The sequence below is a fragment of the Egretta garzetta genome, unplaced genomic scaffold (assembly GCF_000687185.1).
Source record: "Egretta garzetta isolate BGI_Z169 unplaced genomic scaffold, ASM68718v1 scaffold511, whole genome shotgun sequence".
Lineage (NCBI taxonomy): Eukaryota > Metazoa > Chordata > Aves > Pelecaniformes > Ardeidae > Egretta > Egretta garzetta.
This window is the reverse complement of record NW_009258554.1, coordinates 1,955,426-1,971,092: the sequence shown is the minus strand read 5'-3', so window position 1 is coordinate 1,971,092 and position 15,667 is coordinate 1,955,426. Positions and strand designations below refer to the sequence as shown.

The following is a 15,667-nucleotide window of genomic DNA, read 5'->3' as shown; positions in this document are numbered from 1 at the left end:
AGTTTGTTTCTTTTGCTATCTTGAGAAGGTTGGTGGTGTTGGATTTCGTATTCCACAATGGTCTTTGAGATTAGTCTGTGCTCTGTGGTGACCTTATTCTTCTCATCAAATTTATATTCAAATAGCTCTGATTCCTTCTCCCATTTCTTTTGTCTTGTGAGCTCTGTGTTTTACTCGTGTAAGAGAAATGCAGAGGAAAAGCAAAAGCTTCTCAACATGCAATTTTGAAGTTTGAGGATACCACAGAATTCCTGGAGTGTGTTTCTAAATTTATTGAGGCCATGGGAGCTCTAAGTATTTTATGTGTCCAAATTGCACCCATAATATCCTGTACTGTGTCACTTGTTCCATTTAATCTTTAATATTGTGGTGGTTTGACCCTGGCTGGACGCCAGGGGCCCACCAAAGCTGCTCTATCACTCCCCTCTAACCGGACAGAGGAGAGAAAAGTAAATCAGAGGGGCTCATGGGTCGAGATAAGGACAGGGAAAGATCATTTTATCAGTTACCATCACGGGCTAAACAGACTCAACTTGAAAATAGTTAATTTATTATCAATCAAAATCAGAGAAGGAGAGGAGAAAAATTGCTAGATCTTAAAAACCTTCCCCCCACCCCTCCCTTCTTTCTGGGCTCAACTTCACTCCCAGCTTCTCTACCTGCTCCCCCCCAGCGGCACAGGGGGATGGGAATGGGGGTTGAGGTCAGTTCATCACACATCGTCTCTGCCGCTTCTTCTTCCTAGGGAGAGGACTCTTCCCCTGCTCCAGCATGGGGTCCCTCTCACGGGAGACAGTCCTCCATGAACTTCTCCAACGTGAGTCCTTCCCACAGGCTACAGTTCTTCATGAACTGTTCCAGCATGGGCCCATAACTTCCATGGGGTGCCGTCCCTCAGGAGCAGACTGTTCCAGCGCTGGGTCCCCTGTGGGGTCACAAGTTCTGCTGGCAAACCTGCTTCGGCGTGGGCTCCTCCCCCCACAGGTCCGCAACGGCTTGCCAGGAACCTGATCTGGTGCAGGCTTCCCACAGAGTCACAGCCTCCTCCCTTCAGGCATCCACCTGCTCCGGTGTGGGGTCCTCCATGGGCTACAGGTGGATATCTGCTCCACCATGGACCTCCATGGACTGCAGGGGGACAGCCTGCCTCACCATGGTCTTCACCACGGGCTGCAGGGGAATCTCTGCTCTGGCCCCTGGAGCACCTCCTCCCCCTCCTTCTTCACTGACCTTGGTGTCTGCAGGGCTGTTTTCTCTCGCATCCTCTCACTTCTCTTCTCTCTGCGGTTGCTGAGACACAGACGGTTTTTTTTCCTTCTTAAATATGTTATCCCAGAGGTGCTTCCACTGTCGCTGATTGGCTTGGCCTTGGCCAGCGGCGGACACAGGGAAAACTTCTAGCAGCTTCTCACAGAAGCCACCCCTGTAGCCCCCCCACTACCAAGACCTTGCCACAGAAATCCAATACAAATATAAAACTGCATCTTGCTGAAAACACATTACATTTAAACTATTACATTGCTATTTAAGCCAAATTATTCTTAGCCATCCTAAGGTAACCCTCTTTCCATATTTTGATCTGCAGTGGCTGTAAAGACCTCTGTTTCCATTACCTCCAGGCTCAGCTAACGCTCTGATTAAAACCTAGAATATAAAGTGACTGATTTGGTACTAAGAGTCAATGTTTAAATCTCCAAACATTAGTAATGTTTCAAATAAAGGGGTCAGTTTTCCTACATATGAGAGAACTTCTCAACAACACATTGTTTTGGTTTCTACTTTGAGGAAAAATCCAGACTTGTATCTTACAAGACCAAGTTACGTCAGAAGTATGATTTGAGATTTTCCAAGAAGGAGCATTAGTCTCATATAATTTGGAAATAAAATATTTGATTATTTTTCCTGTTTAGTCTCCTACCACTTGTGATAACTGTTTTATCACAAGCTTGTGTATGTTGAAGTCTTAAAGTAAGGTATGCCAGTTTTCTGAATCTATTTGTAATTTGACAGCATTCGCTCCCTTGTGAAAGTGTAGTTCAACTTTTCTAAAATTTCTGTCCTTCAGTGCTAAACAAACCCTGTTTCTGCATATCTGAATCTAGGTGGATGCATTACGATTACGTCTGGAAGAGAAGGAGACTATGCTAAATAAGAAGACAAAGCAGATTCAGGAGATGGCAGAGGAGAAGGGGACTCAAGCAGGAGAGATCCACGACCTGAAGGACATGTTAGAGGTGAAGGAACGCAAAGTTAATGTTCTTCAGAAGAAGGTAAGACTGTAGAGGTCTGTGTCAGGTACACATCTCTGATGCATCACAATTTCTAAGTTTGTCAAAAAGTCTGAACTAGAATTTACATTTTGGAGATTAACGATTGAGTCCATTCATGTAATGGGAAGATGGTGAATGATGAATTTCAGGTTGAAGTTTTGAAGAAAAATGTAGAAAAAATTCAAAGCAGAGGTTGTTGCCATTCAGTGGTTGCATGTCCTGCTTCTGTTTCCACTTCATTATTAACAATGACTGAGGTATTTGTAGGAGGGCACACCACCTGAAAAATCAATCCTTTCACACCCACCACCTTAACAAAGCCATGCTGATTTGACGAACAGGGCACTGGGTGACTGTGACTTCAGTATGTGACTAAATGAACGAGGGGTTGTGTCAGTAGAAGCAATTGGGATGATTCCTCTGCAACTTACTGAGAAAAGTTTGGTAAGAACTTTGTATAACATTCATTAGAAATGCTGTTTTATCATACTTAATATTTCTTGGGAACTACTAGAACAGGATAATCAGGGTTCAGACTATCCTGCATATCTTTCTGGATAAAAAAATGTAGACCTTGTCAGTGAAATGGGGGAGGTCTGGATAAGAAAAAGTGGACACTGTCAGGGAAATTAGAGAGGTGTCACAAAGGGCATTGAGTCCTAGCACAATGAATCTCATCGTCGATGATTTTTTGCAAATTGCATACAATGTTTCCCAAACAGCTGCTACACATGGTAAAAGAGACAAATGCATGTATCACAAGAAATTTTAATTTACAGAGTATTTTTTCCTCTGTATTTTTAGAGAAGCTGCTCTTGGAGCTTGTATTCAATGTACTAGGCTTTGAATGTGGATTTTTTCTAGACCTTTAAACAATTCTGTGGAATCCTTGTAATTTTAGTAGTTCAGAATATTGACTGATTTCTGACGTCTGGCCAATGCCTTTTCTTCTAGTATATAGCTATGAATCATGAGGGCTTAGGTCATGTTCAGTTCTGTTACAGCAAACTTCATGCAGGAATGGAAGTTCAGACATGGGGTTTAGCCATAAGGAAGTCATTAATAATTCTACAACAGAGCCCAGTCTTCATGGTCTCATATTTTTACTGTTCATCTTTTTAGAAACATAGATTTCTAATTTTTGTGCTGTGCTTTGTCTTGGTTTTCAAAATTGGTCATGCACACTCCAAACATTGATTGAGATCCCAGCCGAATGTTTAACCAAGAAGTGGGGAATCTGACATTTGCGTAAATGTTAAATGTCAGTGAGGTTGTTTTACTTCCATTTACTCTTACACTGTTTTTTCACATGTTTTCTTATTTGCTCTACTTAACTCTTTAGGATGATCTTTCATTGGTTCATTTATAGGCAGTGCTAAAGGTTCTCTTTTTCCTTATTTTTTATGCTTGTTTTCTTGAGACCACTGTAATCTATATTAAGACCGTTTCATCTTGTCTCTTTGTGTGGCTAGCCTATTTTTTGAGGTTCATTTGCTGCTGCTTTCAAGTAGAAGTACCTGGTCTCTTCACACTGGAAAGTAAGGGCGCAAGTTTTTAGATGTAAAGGTTTTGAGGTCTTGTTCTCCTGGGTAGCTCAACAGAGGGTAACTCTACCATAATAAACTGTGATTTGACTTGTTTTGTAAACCTGTCTCTGAGCTTCTTAAACAAAGAAACATATAACCTATCTATAGAAAAATCTCTCTTTCCTGCTGCTAGCTAGAATCACATGCAGAGATTTGAATTTGCTTCACCCTTCAAGTTGTTGGAACCGTTTCCTTTAACATGAACAGTTAAATTGTGAAGTTTTGAAATCCAAAGATGATTTTTTCAGTTTCTATAACTAGCAAACCTAGAATATTTTTATGGAGAATCCAGCTGATAATACTTTTATCTGAGGTTTGTGGTGCAATACAGAATTTCTTTCTATTTTTTGTATGGCCTAGGGTAAATAAGCTCAAATTCAGTCCTTTAAAGTTTTGGGATTGATGTCTTTAACTGAGCTTTTTAATTGATTCTCCAGACCTGGAGTCTAATACTAACTTTGGGATTTTCTATAGCTTGGGCTTTGTATTTTCTGGTTTTCTTCAGCATTTTTCCACATATAAGCAAAGCTTTAGAAAATACCTAAGGAAGGACAGTTCTGATTTTCTCTATATACTGTGGAAATTTTGAGAACTTGATAAAATCTGTTTCAGGTGTTAGAGAAAATTTTATATCTATAAAAAGTCTCATTTTTATCTGATATATATGCCTGTCCTTTTTTGACTGTACAGATAGCTGTTTCTACCCTCTACCTCAGAGTTTAGAAGCTCGTAGTTCCTCTCACATGGATGTTTTTCTCTTAAAGCTTGTAAACTCTGATTCACTTTTTGGCATTTCTAGCAAACCTACAGCCTGTTTTCTGCTTTTCCAAGTGCTGTCTTTCAGACCTTCCAGGATAGTTCAGAATTTTATTTGCTTTAAAAAAAAAAGTGTAGCCTTTAAACTTTTGGCCTCCATGCACAATAGTCTTTTTATTCCTTCCTCTAATTATAAACTGGCATGTTCAGACAGGTCAAGTTTTAATCTGTATATTCTAATTGAAGATATGGATGGTACAGTTTAAAGCATCTTCAGAGGTCATAGATAGTAGTATTTTTTTACCGTCTTAGTTATCTGATACTAAATGGTTGGTTTAAGTTTAGTGAAAGGCTATGGTATGAAAAAAGCTTTTCCTCCTGTGTTAGGAAAAAATTTTCTATGGATATTTGGAGGCAGCAAAAGCAGCATGTAACTGCTGCTTGCAGTTAGGAGGAGGTATGGGGTACAGGTGTTGGCGTGTTGAAGGGATTTAACCAAATTAAGAATTAGATTAGTAGATACTATTCAATCAGTTTTTACCAAGTACTCTTCCCTCAGCATGTACTCAGATTTGAGGGTATTTTTGAAGTGGGTACTCTAATGAACTAAATTTTGAACACTTAATATTTTTTTAATGCTAGGCAAAAGAAAAAGTTGTAACAAAAGCTAAAATCATAAAGATGTTGAAAAGAAAAGAATTTATTGAAAAAACATTAACTTGCATAACTTACCCATTCAGGAAAAGTTTACTTTGTTTTGAATTTTGGAGTGATAGCCTCTACTAGTAATATAACCATAGCCAAATGATATATGGCTATCCTGGGCTTCCGTGACTGTTTTAAATGTGTAATCACCTATTCTGATGACACTGACAAGAAATTGTTTGGTGTGGTGCCCAAGACTGCGCTACACTAAATTTTTGCAATTTCTGTTGTTGAAACAAAAATGATTTAAAATGCATCCTTTACTACTGGGTCTCTGGATTCACTGATGCAGGCCACTGCATAGTTTGTTTTATGAACAATTAATACCATTGTTGTATTGATTAAAGGTGGTACACTAGAAAGTGTACTTTCTGGTCATTCTAAAATCCAGATGAAGAAAGTAGTGAAAATTTAGTGGTCGATTAGAGATCAAATAAAAGACACAGAAGATTATGAGCAACAAAGATCTGAAAAATTAACATGACAATTGGCATCACTATTGATAGCCAGTAGGCACCAAAATACATGTTCCAGGTTGCTGAGGAAACCACATGCTTCACATTTTAAATTCTGGAATCTTTCCAGTTCTAAGCTCCTACAGTGATGCTGCTTAATAGCACCTTTATTTGAGACAGTAGAAATAGGGCAAATGCTAGAAATTTGGAGACCACAGGAAATAGTTTTAGCTTCATGCCTGAAAATTTGATGCAAAAACTTGGTTTTATAGAGCTTCAGGATGTTTTTTCTTATTATTTCATTGAAAGTAGATCTTGCATAAAATCTCATTTTATGTTGTTAGAACTCCATGCAAGGGGAGAATGTCAGACCATGCTGCACAAATCTGAAATCTGAACCTGAAAAACATTAAATTGTGTTTCATTATTCTCTTTACCACATCTGTCTGTCTGTGCTGATAGACCAGGATGAAAAGGAATAGAGAAAAAAAAATCAATACTTTGCAATCCAAGCGTTTTAGAGTAATAGCATTTGGGACAAAAGATAAGTAATAGTTACTCTGAAATTAAAAAAAAAAGCAGTAAATCGATCACCCCTTGCTTTGGGGGGAGGTCATGTTTTGTCTTGGGAAGGGGGGGTTAACACTCCCACAATGAAGGGAGTGTTATGCCATGCAGCTGCAGGCAAGTAAAATGCAAGTTTTAGTGTCTGAACATAGCAGTGGGGTTTTTGGCAGCTCCCCATGCACTATGTGATAATTGACCTGTGATAAAGTAAAGGAATAACACAGATTTTTTTTTTTTTTTTTTGTCTGTGCTGATGTTACTTGTTTAGCTAGTATTTGGGAAGACACCAAATGCAATTTTCCTGGCCTTTTGGATCAGAAGCCTTGCCTTTCTCCAGAGGAAATAAATGCCCTCTGCTTTTCAAAAAGTTTAAGAAATCAAAATAAGTATCTTAGCTTAATGATAAGAAATACCGTGTGGCAGGAGAGAGGGACTGCAAATGGAATTTATAACTCAGTTGTTTAAAATCAGTAGTGATCATAGTTACTACAACAGCAGTGTTGGTTTAGTATTCATAACTTTTAAAGTTCAATGTTCGTACTTCAGAGATTATTTTCTTTCCATTCTTTTATCTGTGAAGTAGTTTTACCTCCTCGGGCATCTCTTCTGCTCCAACCCAGAAGAGACAAGAGAGCACAGAGAAGGAACTGCATTTTCAAATACTTAATTCTGTTTATGGTAGTTTCATCTTCCCTGGTGTGACCTTGAACTTGCCTACCAGCTGGATGAATATATGGTTTTCTAAGAATTAATAAAATGCAGGATTTTTAGATACCCTTTTGAGACTCTCTATGATGACATTTAGTGCTTAAAAATCCTAACAGTGTTGGCGATGGCCTCTTCAAGCCTCCAGTGTGTGTCTGATTCTCTCATTGCGAAAACTATACAGAAAAGAACAAAGTAAGACTGTCCCAACAAAGATGGTCTGCATGGACGTTTACAAAGTGGGTGAGCATATGCCCTCTTATTTCAGACTGGATAAGTTTTTGCCTCTGTAATATACCTTCTCTGCTTTTTACATGCTTGAATCATGAACATTTAAGGCAGAGCACCGTCCAGTGCTCCAGGATCATATTGGTCTGCTCATCAGACCAGCTTCTGCAGGGAGGAAGAAGGAAGATATGCCGGGCTTTCTGCTCAGCTAGGACTGATGAAATAGCTACTTCTCTTCAGGAACTCTGTGGCTTAACTGGGTTCCAAAGCCCAGTTCAGAGATTTCAAACACCACAAAAAAGACCTGAAGTCCCCGTGGGCTTGTGCCAGCTTCTTTATTAAAACTGACAGATGTGACCTCAAAGACGTGTCCTAGAGGGTCATGGGGAACTTGTCCCTCTATGTCCCTGAAGGGATATCAGACCACTGCTGCTGCTGCTTTTTCTTTCATTCAAGCTATTCTGTTATAGGCTTGCTGACTAACACTGAACATAACAAAGTTGAAATTTATGGCTTTTAGAAACTTCCAGAAGCTGTTCTGTCTAATTTGTTACCTTGTGTCTCCAAGATGCTGGAGTCCCTTCTTTTTTCCAGAATATGCTCTCAGAATTACTTTACCATGAGGGATGGGACTTTTAGATAGTGGTATTCTCTTCAGTTGAAGTAATAATAGGAAAAATTAGACAAGCTTTTAATCCTTCACCTCTAACAAAATACCACTAGATAAAAATGTTGTGGTGGCAATGAAAGTGCCAAAGAAGTCTGGAGAGGCTTCATTATGTGAGTTCAAATTCAGCATCATTATCCTGTGAGATTTTTTTTTCATTTCTACCATTCATGAAGGAGATTAGTTGTTTAATTTCCACATTGGAAATGGGAGATGAGGACACAACACAGAACTTATTTTCATTTTACAGTGAGCCATGACCACTTTGAAAATAGGATCCTTACCCTTCCATTTGACTTCCCACTTCTCTGAGAATCCATTGAGACTTTTTAGAGCAATTGCAGCCCAGCTTAGATGGAATGGTGTGTCTTTTTTTTTTTCTATGAATGTATGACTAATAAGACATTAGAGCAGGGGACTATGTCGGTGCATTCCAGCATTCCCATTGTGAGGGCTTTTGGTTTCCAAAGGAGCACACATTTCATGGCTCTAAGTTGGGTGCTGCTACGGCCCTCACCAGTGAGTACATAGCCTATAGTAACAGGTATCTTGTTTAGGTTATAACAAAGAGCACATGATCATTTCTATTAATCGGTGAAATTCCATTTTGTCTGTTGAATGCTTCATAACTGAAAACAATAAATCGTCTCCTGGGCATTCTTGGCACTGTAGTGAAGAGTTCGAATTGCTTTATGTCATTAAGCCAGAAGTGAGAGACTTACTGTAGTTGTCCTGAGCACAGACTTCTACTGCTGAAGAACATTGTAAGAAGTTTTTGCATTGAACATCAACAGAGGAAGCATAACACTTTCTATTCCTAGGGGTCTTTGTTCAGTGCATTTACAGTTTTATGGCATTTTTTTTTCACAAAATCATGGGATGGTTAAGGTTGGAAAAGACCTCTGGAGGTCATCATGTCCAACCACCCTGCTCAAGCGGGGCTACCCGAAGCTGGTTGCCTAGGACCATGTCCAGACAGCTTTTGAATAGGGTTGTATAAGAATCAATTTTATTAAACCTCAGTGCAGTGAAATCTGTGAGTGAATTTACTCGTAGATGCCTAACATGCACTTGAAGATTGTTTAGTAAATTATGTGGGACACCTAACCTAGTGGAGGAGGCATAAGTTAAATTTGAAAAATTGATTTTACACAAAGAAAAATTTATGCTATTGCAGTAATTTTTCATGCACAGTTATGGTGACCAATGCAGCAGCTATGTTAGAGGAACCTACTAGATTCTAAATAAATTTTTATGCCTGGCTGTATAATAAATTAGAATTTGTAAATGGAGAATATGCTGCTTTATTTTTATATAACCCTCTCTTTTGCTTGGAGCATTTTGTGATACCACAATAAAAATAAAAACATCTGGATCATATGTAGCATATGTACCTATATTCCCACATGTATGCTAATATTCTTTTAAAAAATCAAATGTTCTGATGTGTAGGAAAGATAGCAAGCCAATTTCTTATTTTGAGATCTAGTAATGTAAGGCACATTTTCTCAATTTATATTGATGTTATTAAAGTATCTTGCCTGTTGCCTTTAGTAACTAAAGTACTTGATTTTTTTCCTGAAGTAACAAATATCTACTCCTGCTTTTAGATAAGTAGTTTCAAGTGAAGAAGGAAAACAGGACTGTGAGGTTAACGATGTAAGTTCTGTAGTTCAGCTATTGTAGCTGGCTAATGTAGGGTTTTAAACCAATGCACATTGCTGTAATAGTGTCACATAAGATTGATAGCAATAACGAAGTTACAAGAAAACTCCACTGGAGTATTATCTGTGCTCCAGCATTCTGAAAAACTGAAACCACAGTTCAGCAAATCTGTCATGTATGGAAGGAATCTTTTTTTTTTTATTTTATTTTATTTTTTTTTTTTTTATTATCCCTCAAAGAGGAGCAGTCTTTCTAATATTATGTCCTTCTTGTGCCTTGAGATAACCTCTTGATTGGCAAGACAGAACATTACTCATAGGTAGCGAGACTGACAAATTCTGGTTTCTTGAAGGGATCTGGGAAAACAGCCAACTGTGGGGCCTCCTGGCTTTATTATAAATTAAACGTGTAGTTTTTCTGGCAAGATAAAGCTAATAAGCTTTGTTGGTGTATTCACTGTCGTACTAGACAAATACAAAGTTCCTTATGATTGAAGAGGCAGGAGAAGCAAGGGCGTATGTCATTTCTGAGGTTGCTTACATCAGTCTTCCTCACATGGCTTTTCATTGCTCTCTGGGTTGCAAGATTTCACAATTTCCAGTGCTTTGGTCACCAGGCGTCCAGGCGTTTTCTGCCCCTTGGGGGATTTGTCTGAGCTGTGTCTGGAACAGACATTAGTGATTGCATTAGCCAACTTAGGGATCTTCACTAGAACAAGGAAGGTGTAATTTTTCAGTTTAAATCAATAATTCCCAAGATTCAAGAGGGAATTTCGAATCCACTAAGCTAGACAGTCTTCTAAGGTGGGTCTCTGCACAATGTTTATACAGTCATTAGGACTGTCATAAGGCACAACTATATGAATAGTTTTCAAGTCTGTGATTTCACTTATCCAAAGGATAAGAAAATGGTCAATATGGAGTAGTGTCACCAGGAGAAACTAAGATCACCTTGTCCCAGAATAGCATGGGTTTGATAGCTAGGATGCTCCTCTGTATGATGAGGAGAGCTTGCCTTCTGGCAAAGATGGGTGGAGGATGGTTTTAAAAGCAGAACTTCTGGATAAAGAGGACCACTCTGTCCCTTCCAGCCTTTACTTTCAGTAGAGATTGGAGTGTTGATTTGCCTGAAGCAGTCTGTACTATAAAATGGGAAAGAATATAATCAAATGATGGTACTAATTTAATATGTTGGGTCCTTAAATATTTTTTTTTGCACAGGCCATGAAAGAATTTTATTTAAGAGTTAGATATTTTGTCACCTGTCACTGTGTGTTCTGAAGTAATTCTGTAAGATCAGTGATAGCTAAATACTGAAGAATACACACATACACTCTCGCTCTTGTATTTAGTATTTACTTTATGACTTCCTAATCCCTTCCTATTTTTCACTCTATATCCTTTCTAGGAGAATGAAACAGGAGAATCACAGTTGACTGGGCATGTTTTACACTGGGATTAGAGGCATCCCTCCTTTCCAGAGCTCTCCCCTCTGGTTTCGGGCAGTTTCACCTTACAGTACTACTTTGATCATTTTAATAAATCAGTGATTTGGACAAAGTAATTCAGTGTCTGAATCCAAATCTCATTTAAAATCTCTGTTCAAATTGTACAGCCTTCTGCTTGAGTGATCCTAAACAGTGATTTTAAATGGAGTTTAGTTTGCCATGAGGATTTCCTTTACAGTCAACATTGAATCCCATGTTCCCATCCTGCCCATTCGTCTGCCTCAATGTTTGGTCTTTTCTGCTCCCTGATTTCCCATTTTCCATTCCTGGATATTACAGTGCTGTGATGAGTTAAGCCTTTCCTTTCTTCATGTCTTTTCTCGTCACCCTTTTTTCTGTAATGAGAGCATGACATAGCACTGTACTATGTATGTATCTGCAGAGTGCATCAAAGTTGCAGAATGTTTTTCACAATAATAACCAATGAACCACAGTACTTGGTTTATCCAAGTAAACAAGTTTAATTCATGGTATAGTATGTTTTTTACTTGACGCTTTTAAAATGTTATATAACCTTGTGAAGCTTGACCTATTCTAAAAGCAATGTTACAACTTGTTAGTTTTCTTCTGCTTCTTACAAAACAGAATATCAGGTCTGAGTTAACATTTACTGCTTCCAATTTTTTCCCTTGTTTTATTAGCCTTCCACAATTAAGTAGTTTTGGTTTTCCTTATTTTGAACATTTGGGAACCATCAATATGAAAATACTCCAAATTATAGTATTTGTATTTTTGCTGTAATGAACTTTCCTAAATCAAGTCTGTGCACATTTATTGTCAATATCTTGGAACTTGGAACGGGAATGAGCAAATGTCCCCAAAATACTTGGGGTTTTTTTAATCCATTTGTATTTGGTAGGCCTTAGGAGTAAAACTTTAGAAAGCATAGTCACAGAGGTTGCTTCATAATATCAGGACACAGCTGAAAGGAGAATTAGCATGATGTTATTCTGCATGATTAGGCCAGGATTTCAACAAAATGGATGTTATCCGTAATCAGATTGTGAAATAAATTACCAGATGATTTCAATTATGGTTCTCTGTATAAGTGACATTTTAACATATATGAAATAAATGAGTGATATATAAACTTAGTGTTTCTTTGAAGAGGAGAAGCAGAGTCTAAATTAATTTGTTTTGCTATTTATGATAGCAATGTTCTGTTTTGAATTACTTGGGTGAATGAAAGTATTGCACTGAAGTTGGAACCAACAAATTGTCTTAACAGACAACTGAGATTGAAATCTTGGTGGTGGTGGATAATGGATACATTCCCATAGCTGAGCAATACCAGCAAAAACAAGGGGTCACCCAGTGAAGCTTTAAGATAAACCAGTGGTAGAGATTTTTTTGTGGATTATGTAATTAACCACATGTACTTAACCAACTGGCTCACATATTGCCAAAACAAATATCTTACAAACGCTTTTATACTTTTGTTATTTAATTTGACTTTTACATAAAGTATTGCCCATTCATATTAAAAGCTGTGTGCTTTGAGACATAACCAGTGTCAGCGGGTTGGAAAGAGTTGCCTCCCCCTGCACCCCTCACTTCGGAACCCTCTGTTATATTGGCTGGTGCCCATGATGGGATTTCACAATTCAAAGACTGCTTTTGACTAGGTTAGGCTATGGATATTATTGAAGCGCCTCAGGATGAGGCAATTTCTTAACTAAATTTAACTATTTTATAGATGTCTAAGGATGTGAGTCATTCCTAATACATAATTTTTTCTAGGCAAATGCTTTGGAACTCAGACAATGCTTAAGACGATATACATAGGCTCCCCTGAAAATGTGAATTTCAGGTCATTTGCCAACACAAAAATCAGTTTTCAGACTTAGAGTCCTAATTGCTTTTTTTACTCTCCCCTCCCTCCCCCCCAACGTGAATTATGTTGGAGTCTCCCTAGAAGCTTGTAAAGAAAATGCCTCTCAAGTATCAGTTTTCATAAATAGCAAACTCTAGCAATAGGATCGTGTTAGGTTTGAAGGAAACTCAAACTATATACTAGCAGGACAGAAGGATTGAAAGCATGACAGTACTATTCTGGGAATATGATCTGAAACATTTGGTTTAAATACTGTTTGTTATAGGGAATATGACAGTACAGAAAAATACTATTCGGGAGATACTGTAGTTCAGTTTATGGTGACTGTTCTTCTACTTTGCAGTGATCTGTCAGCAAACTAGTGCTACCCGAGGATGATTAGGTATGCAAAGGAAAGGAGGACAAAAGGGAAAAAAAAGGGATGGAAATGTCCTTAGAGATTGTTTATGTAAATATAGCTGAACTAGTTTTCTGCCTGATACAAATCTACTTGCAAAGTACCTTTGTATGAAAAAGCACTGGAAAGAGAATAGTCTTTTGGATCAGTGTCAATTGTTTATTGATCCTTAACCAAAAGTGCAAAATAATTAACTGTATACAAGTTAAGTCAATTTTTGTTGTAGCAGCACTTCTTCCTGCATACTGTTCTTTTTCTTAAGTCAACCTTATTGCATGTGTGTGCAAAGTTAGGTCAAGAATAAAGTGTTAATTGCATTAGGTGGCCTGCAATTCCTAGATATTTTTTAAGCTTTGTTTTTGCTGTGTGCAAGTTTCTTCCTTTTGAAGCAGTAGCAATGTGCCTGTTTGTGGTCCATACATTTATTTGATAATTAAGGTTTTATTTTAAGTAGAAATCACAAAAATAAATTCTTTGTGCATTCTAAGCTGCATAGCAACAAAATGCTGTATTTGTAAAACTAAACAGTGAAGAACTTCATGCTCATTGCAAAGGACTTTTTGCAGATTGGAGATCATGAGAGCAAAATTGACAAAAAGATTTTTATCTTCTGAAAAAGCAACTTTGGTTTTTATGGGTGCTATTCTGAATTTTAACTGGACCTGAGTAGCAGTAGATAAGTATGACTGTGTAAGATGTACTGCTATTCTGGAGTTTCCCCATCTCAAATTCTCTTTTTGTCCCGGACTTCTCCATGCTCTTCCCACCCCCTCTAGCCTGGTTCTCTTAAGCCAGCTATATGTTCCTCTGTTGCCCATGGCCACTGAAGGAATCTCCTGGTATAAGATTCTCCGTACTAGCTCAGGGTGTTAGAGAATCCTACTATGTTAGGTTCAGCAACATCAGGGCATTTCCAAAGTGCACAACGATATTCCAATGTGATGTTGCAAAGACAGTAATGTTCCAGATAGGCATTGAAGTAGAGCAGCAGTAAAAAGAAGAAAATTTTCTTGGGAGGCAAAATAAAAATTAACTCTCTCTTCACTGGGTAACAAAATTAATGTAAACTGAACAAATGTTTACTGCTTAACTGAAGAGTTCACCATCTCTACACTGAAGTGTTAACTGGGACTCTCCAGAATTTAAAGTTCTTGAAGAAAAGAGCAAGAGACCGACACAGGTGTCTTGCACTTCATAGTGTCCTTAATTTACTTTATGCTTAATGAACTTTACCATACTAACTGATATGCAGAATACTTGAAGATGATTTTTAGTGTGATGATTCAAGAACAAGAATCTCTGAATATAACTTAACAGTTTAACCATGTTTATATCAATTGGTTGGATCATGAAGTAAAAAGAGCCTACTGAAGGCAGCTGAACTTTGGAAGGAACTCTGACTTATGTTTGCCAAAATGTTAGTGAAAAAAAGGGAAAATGTTTTGATCTTCCTGAACTTCAAAACAACTTAAAAATCTCACCCTCACAAGAAGACATGGTTTGCCTGAAGCTTCTGCATTCGTTCAACTTCAGCACGTTGTTGCTGCTCTCGGGAATTTAACCTTTAAAATTAATTGTAAGAATGTTACTTTCAGTCTAATGGATTCAATACAGTAACATGATATCCACTGATGTGATAGACCTTATTTCACTGGGGACTTGAAAAGCAACACCTGATACTGGAGGTTCAAATGGAGCCAACAGACATACAAAAGATCAAATTTTGCTTCCATCCATGCAGTGATGAGCTATACTTCTCCCCCTCCCAGCCTTCCTTCCGGGAATTTGTTAACACTAAACTAAGTGTAGATTTTTGCCATTCATGCATGACTGTTGCATGACTTTTGCAAGATCTGCAATAGAAAGACAGTTATAATGATGAGGTTTTCAGCATGACATTTATAAAACTGGAGCTTAATCTTAAAAAACTGACCAGTAATACCTGCTTATAGGCTTTCATTATCGTCTCCAAAAATGACTTTCAGAAACACAGTAATATTTACAAATCCAGTAGTATAGCTTTCTTGAACAGTCTCTCAGGACTTAAGGTGACCTCTCATTAATACATTTTAGGAACAAAATTTCTTAAATTCAGATCCATCTCAATTTTCTAGAGTAAACATCTTACCACTTCTTCTGAAGCAACAATTTTTTTATTATGTCACATACAACAACATCATCACATCTGTAACTGTTGTGTTCACATTGTAACTGTTATGTTCTCATTCTGATTCTGATGCCAGCCCACCTTCCTCAGCTTCTCAAATACTGCGGGATTCTAGCAAAACCAAGTATGACTGCAGGCTATCAAATTTTTATCACGAT

At 37.9% G+C, this 15,667-nt stretch overlaps 1 protein-coding gene across 2 annotated transcripts in view; it reads left to right on the top strand.

The window, feature by feature from the left end:
• ERC1 (ELKS/RAB6-interacting/CAST family member 1) overlaps positions 1-15,667 on the top strand; it is a 291,295-nt gene that overhangs the window by 85,170 nt on the left and 190,458 nt on the right. For both annotated transcript variants that reach the window (XM_009647922.2, XM_009647921.2), the window contains one exon: positions 2,103-2,270. In XM_009647922.2, coding sequence (XP_009646217.1) covers positions 2,103-2,270 — 168 coding nt within the window. The remainder of the gene's footprint in view (positions 1-2,102; positions 2,271-15,667) is intronic.